Source organism: Amyelois transitella, chromosome W (genome assembly GCF_032362555.1).
Source record: "Amyelois transitella isolate CPQ chromosome W, ilAmyTran1.1, whole genome shotgun sequence".
Taxonomy (NCBI): domain Eukaryota; kingdom Metazoa; phylum Arthropoda; class Insecta; order Lepidoptera; family Pyralidae; genus Amyelois; species Amyelois transitella.
Window position 1 is genome coordinate 8,042,493 of NC_083536.1, and position 13,106 is coordinate 8,055,598.

At 35.9% G+C, this 13,106-nt stretch overlaps 1 protein-coding gene and 1 pseudogene across 1 annotated transcript; both read left to right on the forward strand.

Moving 5' to 3' along the window:
- Window positions 1-423: 423 nt before the first annotated feature.
- LOC132904139 (uncharacterized) lies at window positions 424-1,952 on the forward strand. Its single transcript, XM_060954061.1, has 2 exons — window positions 424-1,381; window positions 1,468-1,952. Exons 1-2 carry the CDS (start codon window positions 424-426, stop codon window positions 1,950-1,952), a joined length of 1,443 nt encoding a protein of 480 aa, XP_060810044.1.
- Window positions 1,953-10,007: 8,055 nt separating this feature from the next.
- Window positions 10,008-10,963, forward strand: LOC132904140 (uncharacterized; annotated as a pseudogene).
- Window positions 10,964-13,106: the final 2,143 nt, after the last annotated feature.

Consider the following 13,106-nt stretch of genomic DNA (forward strand, 5'->3'; position numbering starts at 1 on the left):
GTGTGAAAAAAGTTTCAGGAACTTGTCAAATGTCTACATCTTGAAAAATAAACTTCCTCATCTATTGGCTCAATTAATCAGCAAACTTCTTATAAAATGCTTTTGCTATAAGTTTTTATTCAGGAGTTTTTAATGTCGCATATACATCACTTAACTAGTCTGGTGTGAACATGAATCAACGTACAGTCACCTGCAAAAGTGCATATGTTATGGACTAGGTGATTAATGCGGGCATTATTCATAAAGCGCGAGCATTATGAATAATGTCTGTCTCTATCGGGCTAAGTTATTAATTACTATTTAAATTTCTTTATTTATCACATTGCACGGTCATTATTATATTGCAGTGCAGTCTCGTGCGTTACGCATGCTAAAGCGGACGTGTTGATGTCGTTAGATACAGTGACTCAGTGTGCGCGCGATATGGCGAACGTAAACATTGTGAAGTGTGCAAACTGCAACATTGTAATAAACGAACTACTGACTTTTGTTCGACATGTGATGGACTACACTGACGAGGAGAGTATTCACCAGTTGTGTACCACAACTTTTTCGGAGGAAGACATCACCAAGGCTAAATGTTTACTTTTCGAGTCAGTACCAAATTCGAAAAAGATGCCATTAAGGAGGAAGCAAGGGAAGAAGCGGATGTCGCGAGACCTTGATGATATCATCGGCTTGATGAAAAGTGTTGATCCATCGAAGATTCCAATCTTCTGCGCCCGTAATCTTGATCTGATTCCACCAGTCACATATGATCATGTTGACGCTACGAGGTTCATAAAGGAGCTGTTGGCAGTGAAAAACAGGCTAAATATTTTGGAAGAAAAGGCGGTTAGTGCTGATGACTTCAATTTGCTCAAGCAAGAGTTGTCTAACATAAAACACTCCTCTTTGGCTGATGATAATTATTTCAAAGTCAATAATAAGCGAGGAGCGTGTTTACAAAGCAGTTTTTATACGGATAGCGGGCCGATTGGTTTTAACTATGTACCCGAGTATTATTCTATTATAACTCAAAAATCAGCTGTTGTCGAGGGTAATGAGCGACCTTCATCGAGTTTAAAGAACAATCAAACGGTCTTGAATATTTCTGTCTCTCCTAACTGCATTCAAGAGACAGAGACGCAAAAATCAGCTGTTGCCGGGGGCAATGAACGACCTTCAACGAGTGTGATAGACAATATAACGGTCTTCAATAATACTATCTCTTCTGACTGCATACAAGAGACAGTGACGGATGTAGTGACGCACGTGGAGGCCGATACCGAGGTTTCGAACGTAGCGAAGAGGACGGGAAGCCCGGGTGACTCAAGTGCGGGCGGGACGGCGGCGCGTGCGCAGCTCAAGGAGGCGAAAGGGAGTGCGCTAGCGGATGCAGGTAGGAGAAAGATAGGCCACAAGTAAAGAGCGTGGAGGCCTCACCTAGTACTGCGGTTGCAAACACTACCCAGAAGCGGTTTGCAGATGCGTGTGCGTCATCGTACAGCGGTGACACGACTGGGTATGTTCGATCGTCACCGCCCAAGATAACGGTACAATCGAGATTTGTGAAGTGTAAACAAGTTAAAGTGAGTAGTGAATGGGATGTTGCATTAAACAAATCAGCTAAACGTTACAAACTTATAGGACAAAAGGGGCGCGCGCCGGTTGCTCCTAACGGTAACTTTAAAGCAGCGGATACTAAGATACCTTTGTTGATATCGAATGTGAGTAAAGAAACAAGTGAGGATGACATTGTTAAATATATAGATATTAAAACAAATGAGAATGTTTCTTTGAAGAAATTAAATATGCGTAAAACTAAAAGGTATGACGCATATAAACTTTATGTTTCGAAACAAAAATTAGATATTTTCTTAAATGATGAATTTTGGCCCAATGGGATCACGTTTAGACGTTTTGTACACATTATGTACAAAACAAAAGCAAAATTAGTTAATAATAGTTAATTAAATGTGTTTAAATGGATTTAAAGGGCACAAAAAACAATCCTTATTGTAAAATGATTAGTTTTAACTGTAAATCATTTAAAAGGTCTGTTGATGATATAAGAAGCTTATGTGAACAGGCTAGTTTAGTGTGTCTTCAGGAAACTTGGCTGTATGATTATGATATTCCACTATTGGGGATAGTCAGTGATGATTTTGAATATACAGGAAGGTCTGCTATTGACACATCTGCGGGAATCCTCAGAGGGAGACCATATGGTGGAGTAGCCATTCTCTGGAGGAAAAATATTTTTGATACTGTATCGGTGGTAAATTGTAAGAGCCCCAGATTAACTGCTGTCAAAGTCGCAATAGGCAATCGGTTGATGTTGATTTTTCGGTTTACATGCCTGAGAAAATATCGGTGAATATACCTATTTTCACAGAGGTACTCAGTGAAATCAGTGCGATTGAAGAGAGTAGTGATGTTGAAACCGTATACTTGCTGGGCGATTATAATGCGCATCCAAGTGTTATTTCTAATGACATTTTTTATGACGAATTAAAAAACTTTTGTTCGGACCGGTCGTGGTTGTGCGCTGACGTGGTTAGACTAGGGGCCATGCCTGATACTTATACGTTTGTTGATTCTCGTACGGGAAGTAGAAGTTGGTTGGACCACTGTGTGGTCTCTGAGTCAGCCTGGCGAACTGCAGTAGATGTAGGTGTAATTGAGGAGTTTTTTGTCGGATCATCTGCCTATATACATTGAGTGTAATTTTAACACAATTAGACCTAAACTCGCGATAAACAATCGTGATGTTAGTGCTCAGCGAAATACGGTGGTATGGGGTGAACGAAGTGAGTCTCAAATATAAAGGTATCATGATTTTTGTCACTGTGGCCTGAGGAATATTGACTTTCCTCCCGAGTTTACTGAATGTAGAGGGTAGGTGGCGCCACCGGCACGTAAACACCGAGCTCCGTTTAAATTAATTTGTAAAAATATAATTACGTACATAAATACTAAATAGGTGATTAAACGTTGTAGTCGGAAAGTGAGAAAGTGCGTACGAGTGTTACCTCAAGCAAAAAACACAGTGTAGTGAAGCTAAACAATGAATTAATCGCCAGGTACATTTCCTTAAAAAACTGTATGTAAACAATAAAAAGGACATCGGCATATTTATAAATAACATAATTTTTTAACACTGTTCATTAAAAAGTGCAAACAATATTTATAGTGAATATATTTTAAAAGAAATCAATAATTCAATTCATCAGAACCGTTTGTTAATTTAAAATTTAAAATCTAAAATTGGACTTTGGACCTTCACACTTCATCATCTTACAAATACTTTGTTATAGTACGAGATCCGGCTGCAAAATCACTACGTTCATCGCGTAGTTAATCAAACTCACATTTTAACATACATTTATGAATAGGATAATACATAGATAATAGGGTGCCAGTCAATAAGTGGCCGCAAGTAATTTTAATTAAATTAATGTTAATTAATTTTCCAAAAAAAATTTCGTTCACTTGTTTTTTAAATAAAATATCATCCACATCATAGAAATGTATGTAAAGAATTCGAAAATCAATGGGTGCCGTTACACACTCGGCCGCAACTACTACGCAGCCAGGTGTAAACAGGTAATATTTTGGTCTATTTATACGTTCATGTCGTACACGCATGTTTTTTATATCAAATTAAAGCTAATTTTTTTTTAATATGATGATATATCGCTGCCTGTGAATAAATGGCCGCAAATTAGGGTTGCTAGCTGTTAAAAACTCGAGGTATCCGAGATAAAGTGAAAGAGAGTTAGCGCGTAACGCCACTTGTTAGACAAGGATGGCGAGTACCAGCTGTGCGAGTATTTGAAGCCATTGCGCACGCGTATAGATAGGGTTCTCAACAGTGCAATAAAAATTCTATTCTTTATAAGTACGCTTTTTTCATTTTTACTTGATCAATAAACAATGTTTTATTATGAAATAAATATTTTCTTATTTTCATTTTTTTTTTGCAGAATATTAATTACTTAATTATAATTTTGGAGTAAATGTAAAGTCGTTCGTATTACTGTTTGCATCGCTGGCTGAGAACCCAATCTATTGACGCGTGCGCAATGGCTTCAAATACTCGCACAGCTGGTACTCGCCATCCTTGTCTAACAAGTGGCGTTACGCGCTAACTCTCTTTCACTTTATCTCGGATACCTCGAGTTTTTAACAGCTAGCAACCTTAATTTGCGGCCATTTATTCACAGGCAGCGATATATCATCATATTAAAAAAAAAAATTAGCTTTAATTTGATATAAAAAACATGCGTGTACGACATGAACGTATAAATAGACCAAAATATTACCTGTTTACACCTGGCTGCGTAGTAGTTGCGGCCGAGTGTGTAACGGCACCCATTGATTTTCGAATTATTTACATACATTTCTATGATGTGGATGATATTTTATTTAAAAAACAAGTGAACGAAATTTTTTTTGGAAAATTAATTAACATTAATTTAATTAAAATTACTTGCGGCCACTTATTGACTGGCACCCTATTATCTATGTATTATCCTATTCATAAATGTATGTTAAAATGTGAGTTTGATTAACTACGCGATGAACGTAGTGATTTTGCAGCCGGATCTTAGACTATTAGGACGGGTTCTGCCATCTAGTGTAGATTAGCGAGACTTTCAATATTACGTCGAAGTAGCATCAAGCAAAAAGTATTGGAGATTTACCGCCATCTACAGCGCCATCTATGAATTAAGTAGTAGCTTTCGACGAAAAAATCCTATGTCTCCACAAGCTATTCATAGAGGTCGTTACTAGTACGATCATCAATAACCAGAACTCCAATTTGGGATGTTAACAACATTTTAATTATATATAATGAACTTTCTGGAAAACATAACTTTTAGACGCACTTGCACCCAAAATAATTCTGATACAAATAGTGACAGCGACAATAATTCAGACACTTTCAATAAATCCATAGACAGCATACTGAATATGACGAATGAAGAGAAGGATGAACTCCAAAATATTAAATCACAATTAGAAAGTACAACGTTAGAACTTAAGAAAGCAAGAAAAGAAATTCACACGCTGTCGTTACAAAATTTAGAGCTAAAGCGGCAAAATGAAGAATTACAAAAAGAAAACCAACAAACCAAAAAACTATCAAAAAAAGATAAATCTCTAAGTCCAGAAAAAAGTCAGAATAGTTCTAAAGAGAAAAGCTCAGGACAACCAAATTAAGATACACATAAACAAAATGATATCAACAAACAAAAACAGCAAATAAGTAATGAAAGTAATAATAATAATTTACAAGAAAAACAAGAATTAAAAAATAATAAACGAAATATTTGCATACTAAGCACGAATAAGAAGAATAAAATAGTATCAATGGCTGAAGAAAAATTTTCCGAATATAATATTTGTCATTACATGACTTCAAGTTGCGGAATAAAGTATCTGCTTAAAGGAATACAGTCTAAGATTCGAAACTTTACGCTTCAAGACTTCTGCTTCATTGTACTTGGAGAAGAAGATTTCAAGACAACACTCAATTATTTTGACTTAATATTCTATTTGCGAGAGGTGCTTAAAGACATTAATAACACAAATATTGTTATCTGTTTACCTACTTTTAAATGTAATAATTACTCAAATCTGTTTAACTGGAGGGTCGAAAACTTCAATAATTTATTATACTTATGAATATGCATACATAGTACACTCAAATCTAAATTTAAAATACGACTATACAATGTTTGATAAACATAGCGGAAATGTAAATAAACATGGTATGAACTGTATTTTTAACGACTTAAGAAAATTAATTACACAATTAGCACAATATAATATTAACTCTCTGTTGTACAGTATAATACAGTAGGCATTAATACAGAAAGTGTGGACGTAGAAAACACAGCGACAAATTTTTTTCGTTGACAACTGTATATATATATTACATCAGAACATTGCTGGGCTAATAAATAAATCAAACAATCTAGCAGTTCACTTAAATGAAATGTCAGAGATAGATAAAATATATTTCGATGTAATTTGTATCACGGAACATTTTATGCAATCTGGATACGAGTGTTTTCTTTCACTACCAAATTATCAGTTAGCTGAATGTTTTAGTAGAGATAACAGCAAAAGAGGTGGAGCTTGTATTCTAATTAAAAAGGGTGTCCAATATAAGCTCATGCCCGAAATTAAAGAATTAATAGTGCCTAAGAAATTTGAATGTTGTGCGATAGAACTAACACAATATAAGCTCATTATTGTTTGTATATATAGGACACCATATAAGTCGAATGTAACAACATTTTTTAATAAGCTAGACCAGCTGTTGAGACTTTTAACTAAATCTAACAAAAAAATTGTACTGGCTGGAGATTTCAACATTAACAATTTGGAAGACACTAAAGAAACATTAGAATTTAGATCACTTTTATTAAATTACAATCTCCAGCTAGAATTAAAGCAACCGACAAGATTAAAAAACAAAACTTTGGACAATTTCGCTCATAACTTAGACCAAAAATGTAAGGCAGAAGTCAAAGAATTGGCTTTATCTGACCATACAGCACAGATACTAAAATGCCAAGTTAAGCGAAAATACCTGATTAAATCTAAGAAAATCAAACGACGTGACTATAGTGTAGAAAACAAAACAAAATTTTTGAATTGTATTAAAGAATTAAAGTTTAATGACATTTATAACACAAATAATCCAAATGACGCATTTAACTTATTTATTGACGAATTCAAATTATTCTATGACTTATGCTTCCCTATAAAAGTGATTACGATAAAAAGTTATAATAAACCTAAGTAGATTTCAAGAGGCATTAAGCTGTGCTGTAAAAGAAAACGGGAGCTTTTATGGCATTATAGACATAAACCTACAAATCTAAATAAAATGACATTTCAAAATTATACAAAAATATTGAAAAAAATTATGAATCTTACACAGAAAGCCCAAAATACAAACAAAATAAACATATCAACAAACAAGACAAAAGCAGTGTGGGAAATAATTAACCAGCATAAACAAAATTTGCCAAAAAATGCCATTCAGTCAATAAAGCAAGGTGAAGGGTGTTATATAAGAAGATAAAATTACACCTAAACCGAGCTACGGCCATCAAGTAACAAAAAATATAGAACATAGTGTTAACTCAATATTCATGGCTCCTAGCCTACCTAAAGATATATTGACCATAATAAAAGGTCTGAAGAACAAAAATTCGGTGGGTATTGACGAAATATCGACTAAAGTCATTAAATTTGTTGCAGAATACATATGCACACACATTAGTCATATTATTAACTTGTGTATCATTAGTGGTATATATCCTAAGAGGCTAAAGGTAGCTACAATTAAGCCGATATTTAAAAAAGGAAACAAGGAATGCGTTGAAAATTTTCGACCAATTGCAATTCTCTCAATCTTTTCGAATATTTTTGATAAATATATTTGTCAAGAAATTCAATCATATTTAGAAAAACAAAATATATTAGTGAGAGAGCAAAAAGGATTTCGGAAAAATAAAAATATTGACATGGCTGTTTTCGACTTCCTAAACGCTATAATGACAAACGTAGACAAGGTTAATCCTATATGTGCTATATTCTGTGACATGACTCAGGCCTTTGACTACGTAGACCACAATATATTGACACAAAAATTAAATGCTTATGGAATAAGAGGGAATGTCGCTGATCTAATTACTTCGTATCTTAGCAATAGAACACAATATACTGAAATTACAAACATTGATCCTAATAGCGTAGAAAAAAGTTATCTGTCAAATGAACGCAAAGTTAAATTCGGAGTCCCTCAAGGTAGCGTATTATCCCAATTATTATTTATATAAATGACCTGCCGAAAGCAATAAAACACCCTATGTGTCTTTTTGCAGACGACAGCACAGTAACTATTGAATATAATGACTCGACAAATTATGAGAATGACATTAATAATACATTATTAGACATAATTACATGGCTAGACAATAATAACCTCAAAATAAATATAAATAAAACATACATAATACAGTTTAGCCAAAGAAAGCCAACGAAAAATATTAATATCACCTACGCAGGCAACACAGTTACGGAAGTATACGACACTAAGTTTTTGGGGCTTAGAATAGACAAAAGTCTAAACTGGAAGGAACATACACAAGAATCGAGAAAAAGAATTAATAAAACTGTGTTTGCTCTTTATAAACTGCGGCCAGTATCCGATATCGAGACACTACTTACTGCATACCACGGCATGGTCGCATCGATATTAAGATACGGCATAATTTTCTGGGGAAACTCCACAAATAAAGAAATCGTTTTTAAGGGCCAAAAAAGGTGTATAAGAGCAATGTTTAATTTAAAACAAACGGATAGCTGCGTTCCATGCTTTAAAAAATATAATATTTTAACCACACCTGCACTATACTTATATGAAGTGGCAGTATTTGTAAAAATAAATCCAAACCTATTCCCTAAGCTATCAGACGTAAACAACCGCAGAAGAAGACATAATAGCAGACTATGTATTCGGCAATGCAATACGAAACTAATGCAAAATAGTATATTTGGTGTAGCGCCGAAAATATATAACAAATTGCCTTTAGCATTAAAAGAATTGCCGATACATAGATTTAAAAAAGGGCTCAAAATTTTTTTAATCAATAAATGTTATTATAGTCTTAATGAATTCCTTAATGACAGGGTAAATTTATAATAGTAATGATAATATTGACAATTTATTTATTATTCCGTAAATTTATATATATTACCTTTTTCTGTTTTATTGACGGTTGCTATAGTTCATGTATGCATGTCATAATATAATACTGCATGTATAAATAAATATTTTGTATACCGTATGGCCAAACATGTTCAGTCACAACAATATGCTTCTTCATCTGCAATACATGTATGTACCCATTTATATGTATGTAATGTAACATGTTTTACAAATAAATAATCTTGAATCTTGAATCTTGAATCTGTAGTTATGGCTCATTCAACTTGGATAGTCATAAACTTGTACTTGATGATTTATATGACAGAATTGTGAATACTTTAAAAGATACAGCTGTTTATTCGAAGCAAAAACAGTTTTCTTGTGGATCGTTAAGGAGAGCGGTGTGTGGGTGGAACTATCACGTGAGGGAAGCTCATTTGGAGGCCAAGCTCAGGTTTAACATTTGAGTTCAATATAGTCGGCCTACTTCGGGAGTAGTTTATGAACGAATGTGCAGTGCTCGTAAGATTTTCAAAAGCAGACTTAGTTGGTGCCAGAAAAATCAGGACCAAATTAAAATGGCCCAGATATCAAAGTTGAGAGTCGAGAAAAAATTTTCTAAGTTCTGGAAATCGACTGGTAAGGCTAACTTGTCTGTAAATCGTCCTGCTAGTGTTAATGGTCTAAGCGACCCAGTGGGGATTGCTAATTTGTTTAGGGATCATTTTACTGTGCAGTCGCCACTTGGCCCTTCCACTGAGAGAGCGGAGTCTTTGTCATGTTGTAAGCGAGATGTGCCATTGCAGAGATTCACTTCGGCCCAGGTCAAAACAATAATAGACCCTATGAGTGAAGGCAAATCCCCGGGTCACAATGGGCTCAGTATCGAGCATTTGAAAAATGCAGGCGCTCATATATCGAGGCTTCTGTCCTTGTTCTTTACTATGTGTATAAGTCACTCGCACTTACCGTCTGATTTGATGAAAACTTTTGTGGTGCCCATAGTGAAGAATAGGACGGGAGATATATCGGATTTGGCTAATTACCGCCCTATTTCGCTAGCTACGGTGATTGCGAAGGTATTGGACGGTCTGCTTGATACATATTTAGAAACATTTTTAAATATACATGACGCGCAATTCGGTTTTCGTCCAGGTTTATCTACAGAAAGCGCTATCATGTGTCTCAAGCACACCGTTCAATATTACAGCGTAGGACCCCGGTTTACTCTTGCTTTCTAGATTTCTCTTAGGCCTTTGATCGTGTTAGCTATGATGTGCTCTGGAGGAAAATGGAGGGCAGGGGTGTGCAAACTGAGATGATAGACCTGTTTCGATTTTGGTATGCTAGCCAAACGAACCATGTCAAATGGTCAAACAGTCTCTCGCAGTCCTATAAGCTACAATGTGGGGTGAGACAGGGTGGGCTGTCGTCTCCTAAACTATTTAATTTGTACATTAATGACCTTGTAGAAGGACTTAGCAGCATGCGTACAGGATGTAGAGTTGATGGTGTTAGTATTAATAACATCAGTTATGCTGATGATATGGTGTTGCTGGCCCCGACTGCAGGGTCCATAAATGAAATGTTGCGTTTTTGTGAGGCGTACGCTAAGTAGCATGGTCTTATATATAATGTTAAGAAAATGGAGTATATGATCTTTAGGGCTGACAGTAAATGTTTAGAAGCAACTCCCAAAATCGTGTTAAAAGGGGTGAACCTAAATAGAGTGAACACGTTTAAATATCTGGGACATTTTCTCACTGATGGCCTCAGAGATGATATGGATATTGAGAGGGAGCGTAGGGCTTTGGCGGTACGAGGAAATATGTTGGCCAGGAGATTTGCCCGTTGTACTAAAATAGTTAAAATCACGCTCTTCAAAGCGTACTGTCAGAGCATGTACACGAGTACACGAGTCCTCTTTGGCTAAACTACAACAAGTCATCGCTAAACACCCTGCGAGTCCAATACAATAATATTTTCAGAATGCTGTTGAATCTTCCTAGGCATTGTAGTGCCTCCGGTGTGTTTGCCGAGAACCGGACTGATGGCTTCAATGCTATCATTCGGAAGAAAGCGACATCACTACTGAGAAGAGTGCGGGAGAGTGAAAACAGCGTTCTGAAAATAAAAGCAGATGATCCGCGAACACCTGTACAAAGGGAAATCACGAGGATGATGAATGCAACGGAATGCTACCATTCATCGTTTTGTCGTCCTCCTGATTTCTCTGGCAGGTATTAAATAATTTAAGTTAGATATTAAGTTACAGTAAGTACTAACATAATTATTTTAAGTCTCTTGTACTAATATTTTTATGGATCATAGTTATCTGAAAATAAAGAAATATATATATACATACATACATACATATCAACACGTCTATATCCCTTACGGGGTAGACAGAGCCAACAGTCTTGAAAAGACTGAAAGGCCACATTCAGCTATTTGGCTTAATGATAGATTTTAGATAATATATGTAGCTTCTCCTCCCTTCTTGGACTCTGATGAGATCAGACGTGTGCGTTGAGGTCCGCGCAAATTGTTTTATTTTAAATACAAAAATTATAAGTTTAAATCGTAAATTATACGGCCTATAACCAGGAACGCAGAAGTACGGACAGATGTGTCACTGCAAGTGAGTCGTCTTACATAATTATCTACCTAACTACAACAGCTGTAGTACCCAGCACACACACAACGACCACTGCATGTCAGGTGTCAACTAACACTGGACGGAATAGTTTTTTGTACCGAGTCGTCGATCGCTACCAGATAAGCTTGACCTGCGAGGTGTCTTCAAACACTGGACGGAACGGCCTTTTGTATGAAAGCGTTATTACATTACAAGACCAAGATGCTTTTGAAACGCATTATAATACGCACCCCCCCGCATACCCCGATTAATCCTGTCTCGTTTCCATACTCGAGACGACGGCTGGGCCTTCGTACAGTGATCATTGCGATAACATTGAACTGCGATCAAATATTACGATTGGTGAAGCAGCTAGAAATGTAGCTGTAACGTTATTCGCACCTAGACTGCCCCAGCACATTTCGGGGTCGGACTCAGCTTTAAATAAACTTGAAAATATCACTGTTAGACCGAAACGCAAGTTTGTCAGCGAGGAGGAAAGCGGCATGAGAGACTTCATGCAGGAAATGAAAAATATGTTTGCTGCATTCACGGAGTCACAAAATCAAAAATACGCTCATCTTCAATGTACTATGAATGACATTAAAGAAAAAAACTCAGAGATTGCGAAATCACTTGACTTCTTAAGCCAAAAATATGACGAGGCGATTAACAAAATTTCTGAGCTAGAAGCTGACTCAAAGAGTACACAGAGCCACATACAGAGCCTCGAAACAAGAATTGAGCAACTTGAAAGAAAAGCGCGCCTTTGCGCAGTAGAGATTCGCAACGCAATATATACTTATATATTGCCCTTGCATTACTGCACCCACATTTATTCATATATATATATTCTTCCTGTATATAAATACACATTTAACATTAATAAGTTACACTAAATAAAAAGGAAAAAAAAAACAAATAAAAATAAAATTAAAACATTAACACAACTGTCAATTTTAATCAATGTCATTGTCAACTCTATCCTGCATCACTCACTCGTACGTATCACAAATTTATTATCTGTGAGTGACAAATACTTAATGGGAAAACAATAATTAAAGACATAAATTTCTCTAAGTAAATGTAAATTTAGTAACAAAAATTAAAGAAAGAAAGTACAACAAACAAAAATTTTATGCAATGTGAAACAGTGTGACCTCGACCGATCGAAGCATGCGTACCTAACCCCCCCAACAACATAAACACCAGTGAAAAACAAGATGTGCCTCCACAGCCAACGCAGCGAGAGATACAAGGAGGTAAGTTACGAGAAAAGCACATACATTAATAATTACTTTATATTACACTAGTATCCTGCCTAAGCATCTGCTCACTAAGCTGGTGCTCAATGAGGAATTTTTTTAGGTTAGTCTTAAAACTATTTATGGTTTTCAGGTTTCGAATTGGTGGAGGAATATTGTTCCAACACTTGGATGCTGCATATCTAAAGCTGCCTCTAAATGCAACAGAGCGATGCTGGGGTGTTGCAAGTTGGATCGCACAGCTCCTGGCACCACATCTCTTATTTTTTCTCACCCATTCCAATTTGTCATACAGATAGGAGGGGGCTTTGTGATTCAAAATGCCAAACAAGAGATTTGTGTAAAACCGTCCAAATAATTGGAGACACGGTAGACATTCGGATAGAATCCGAAGAGATCAAGGATATCTATCGCTTTACCTCTAAACAAGAGTCTGTTAAGCCCATCGTGGTTGAATTTACAACGCTACTAAAAAAAAACAAATTAC

Bases quoted from the DNA above. Each gene is read 5' to 3' on its own strand.
- LOC132904139 (XM_060954061.1), top strand. From the start codon at position 424: ATGGCGAACGTAAACATTGTGAAGTGTGCAAACTGCAACATTGTAATA. The intron at 1,382-1,467 runs GTAGGAGAAAGA...AGCGGTTTGCAG, and splicing joins GAGTGCGCTAGCGGATGCAG to ATGCGTGTGCGTCATCGTAC.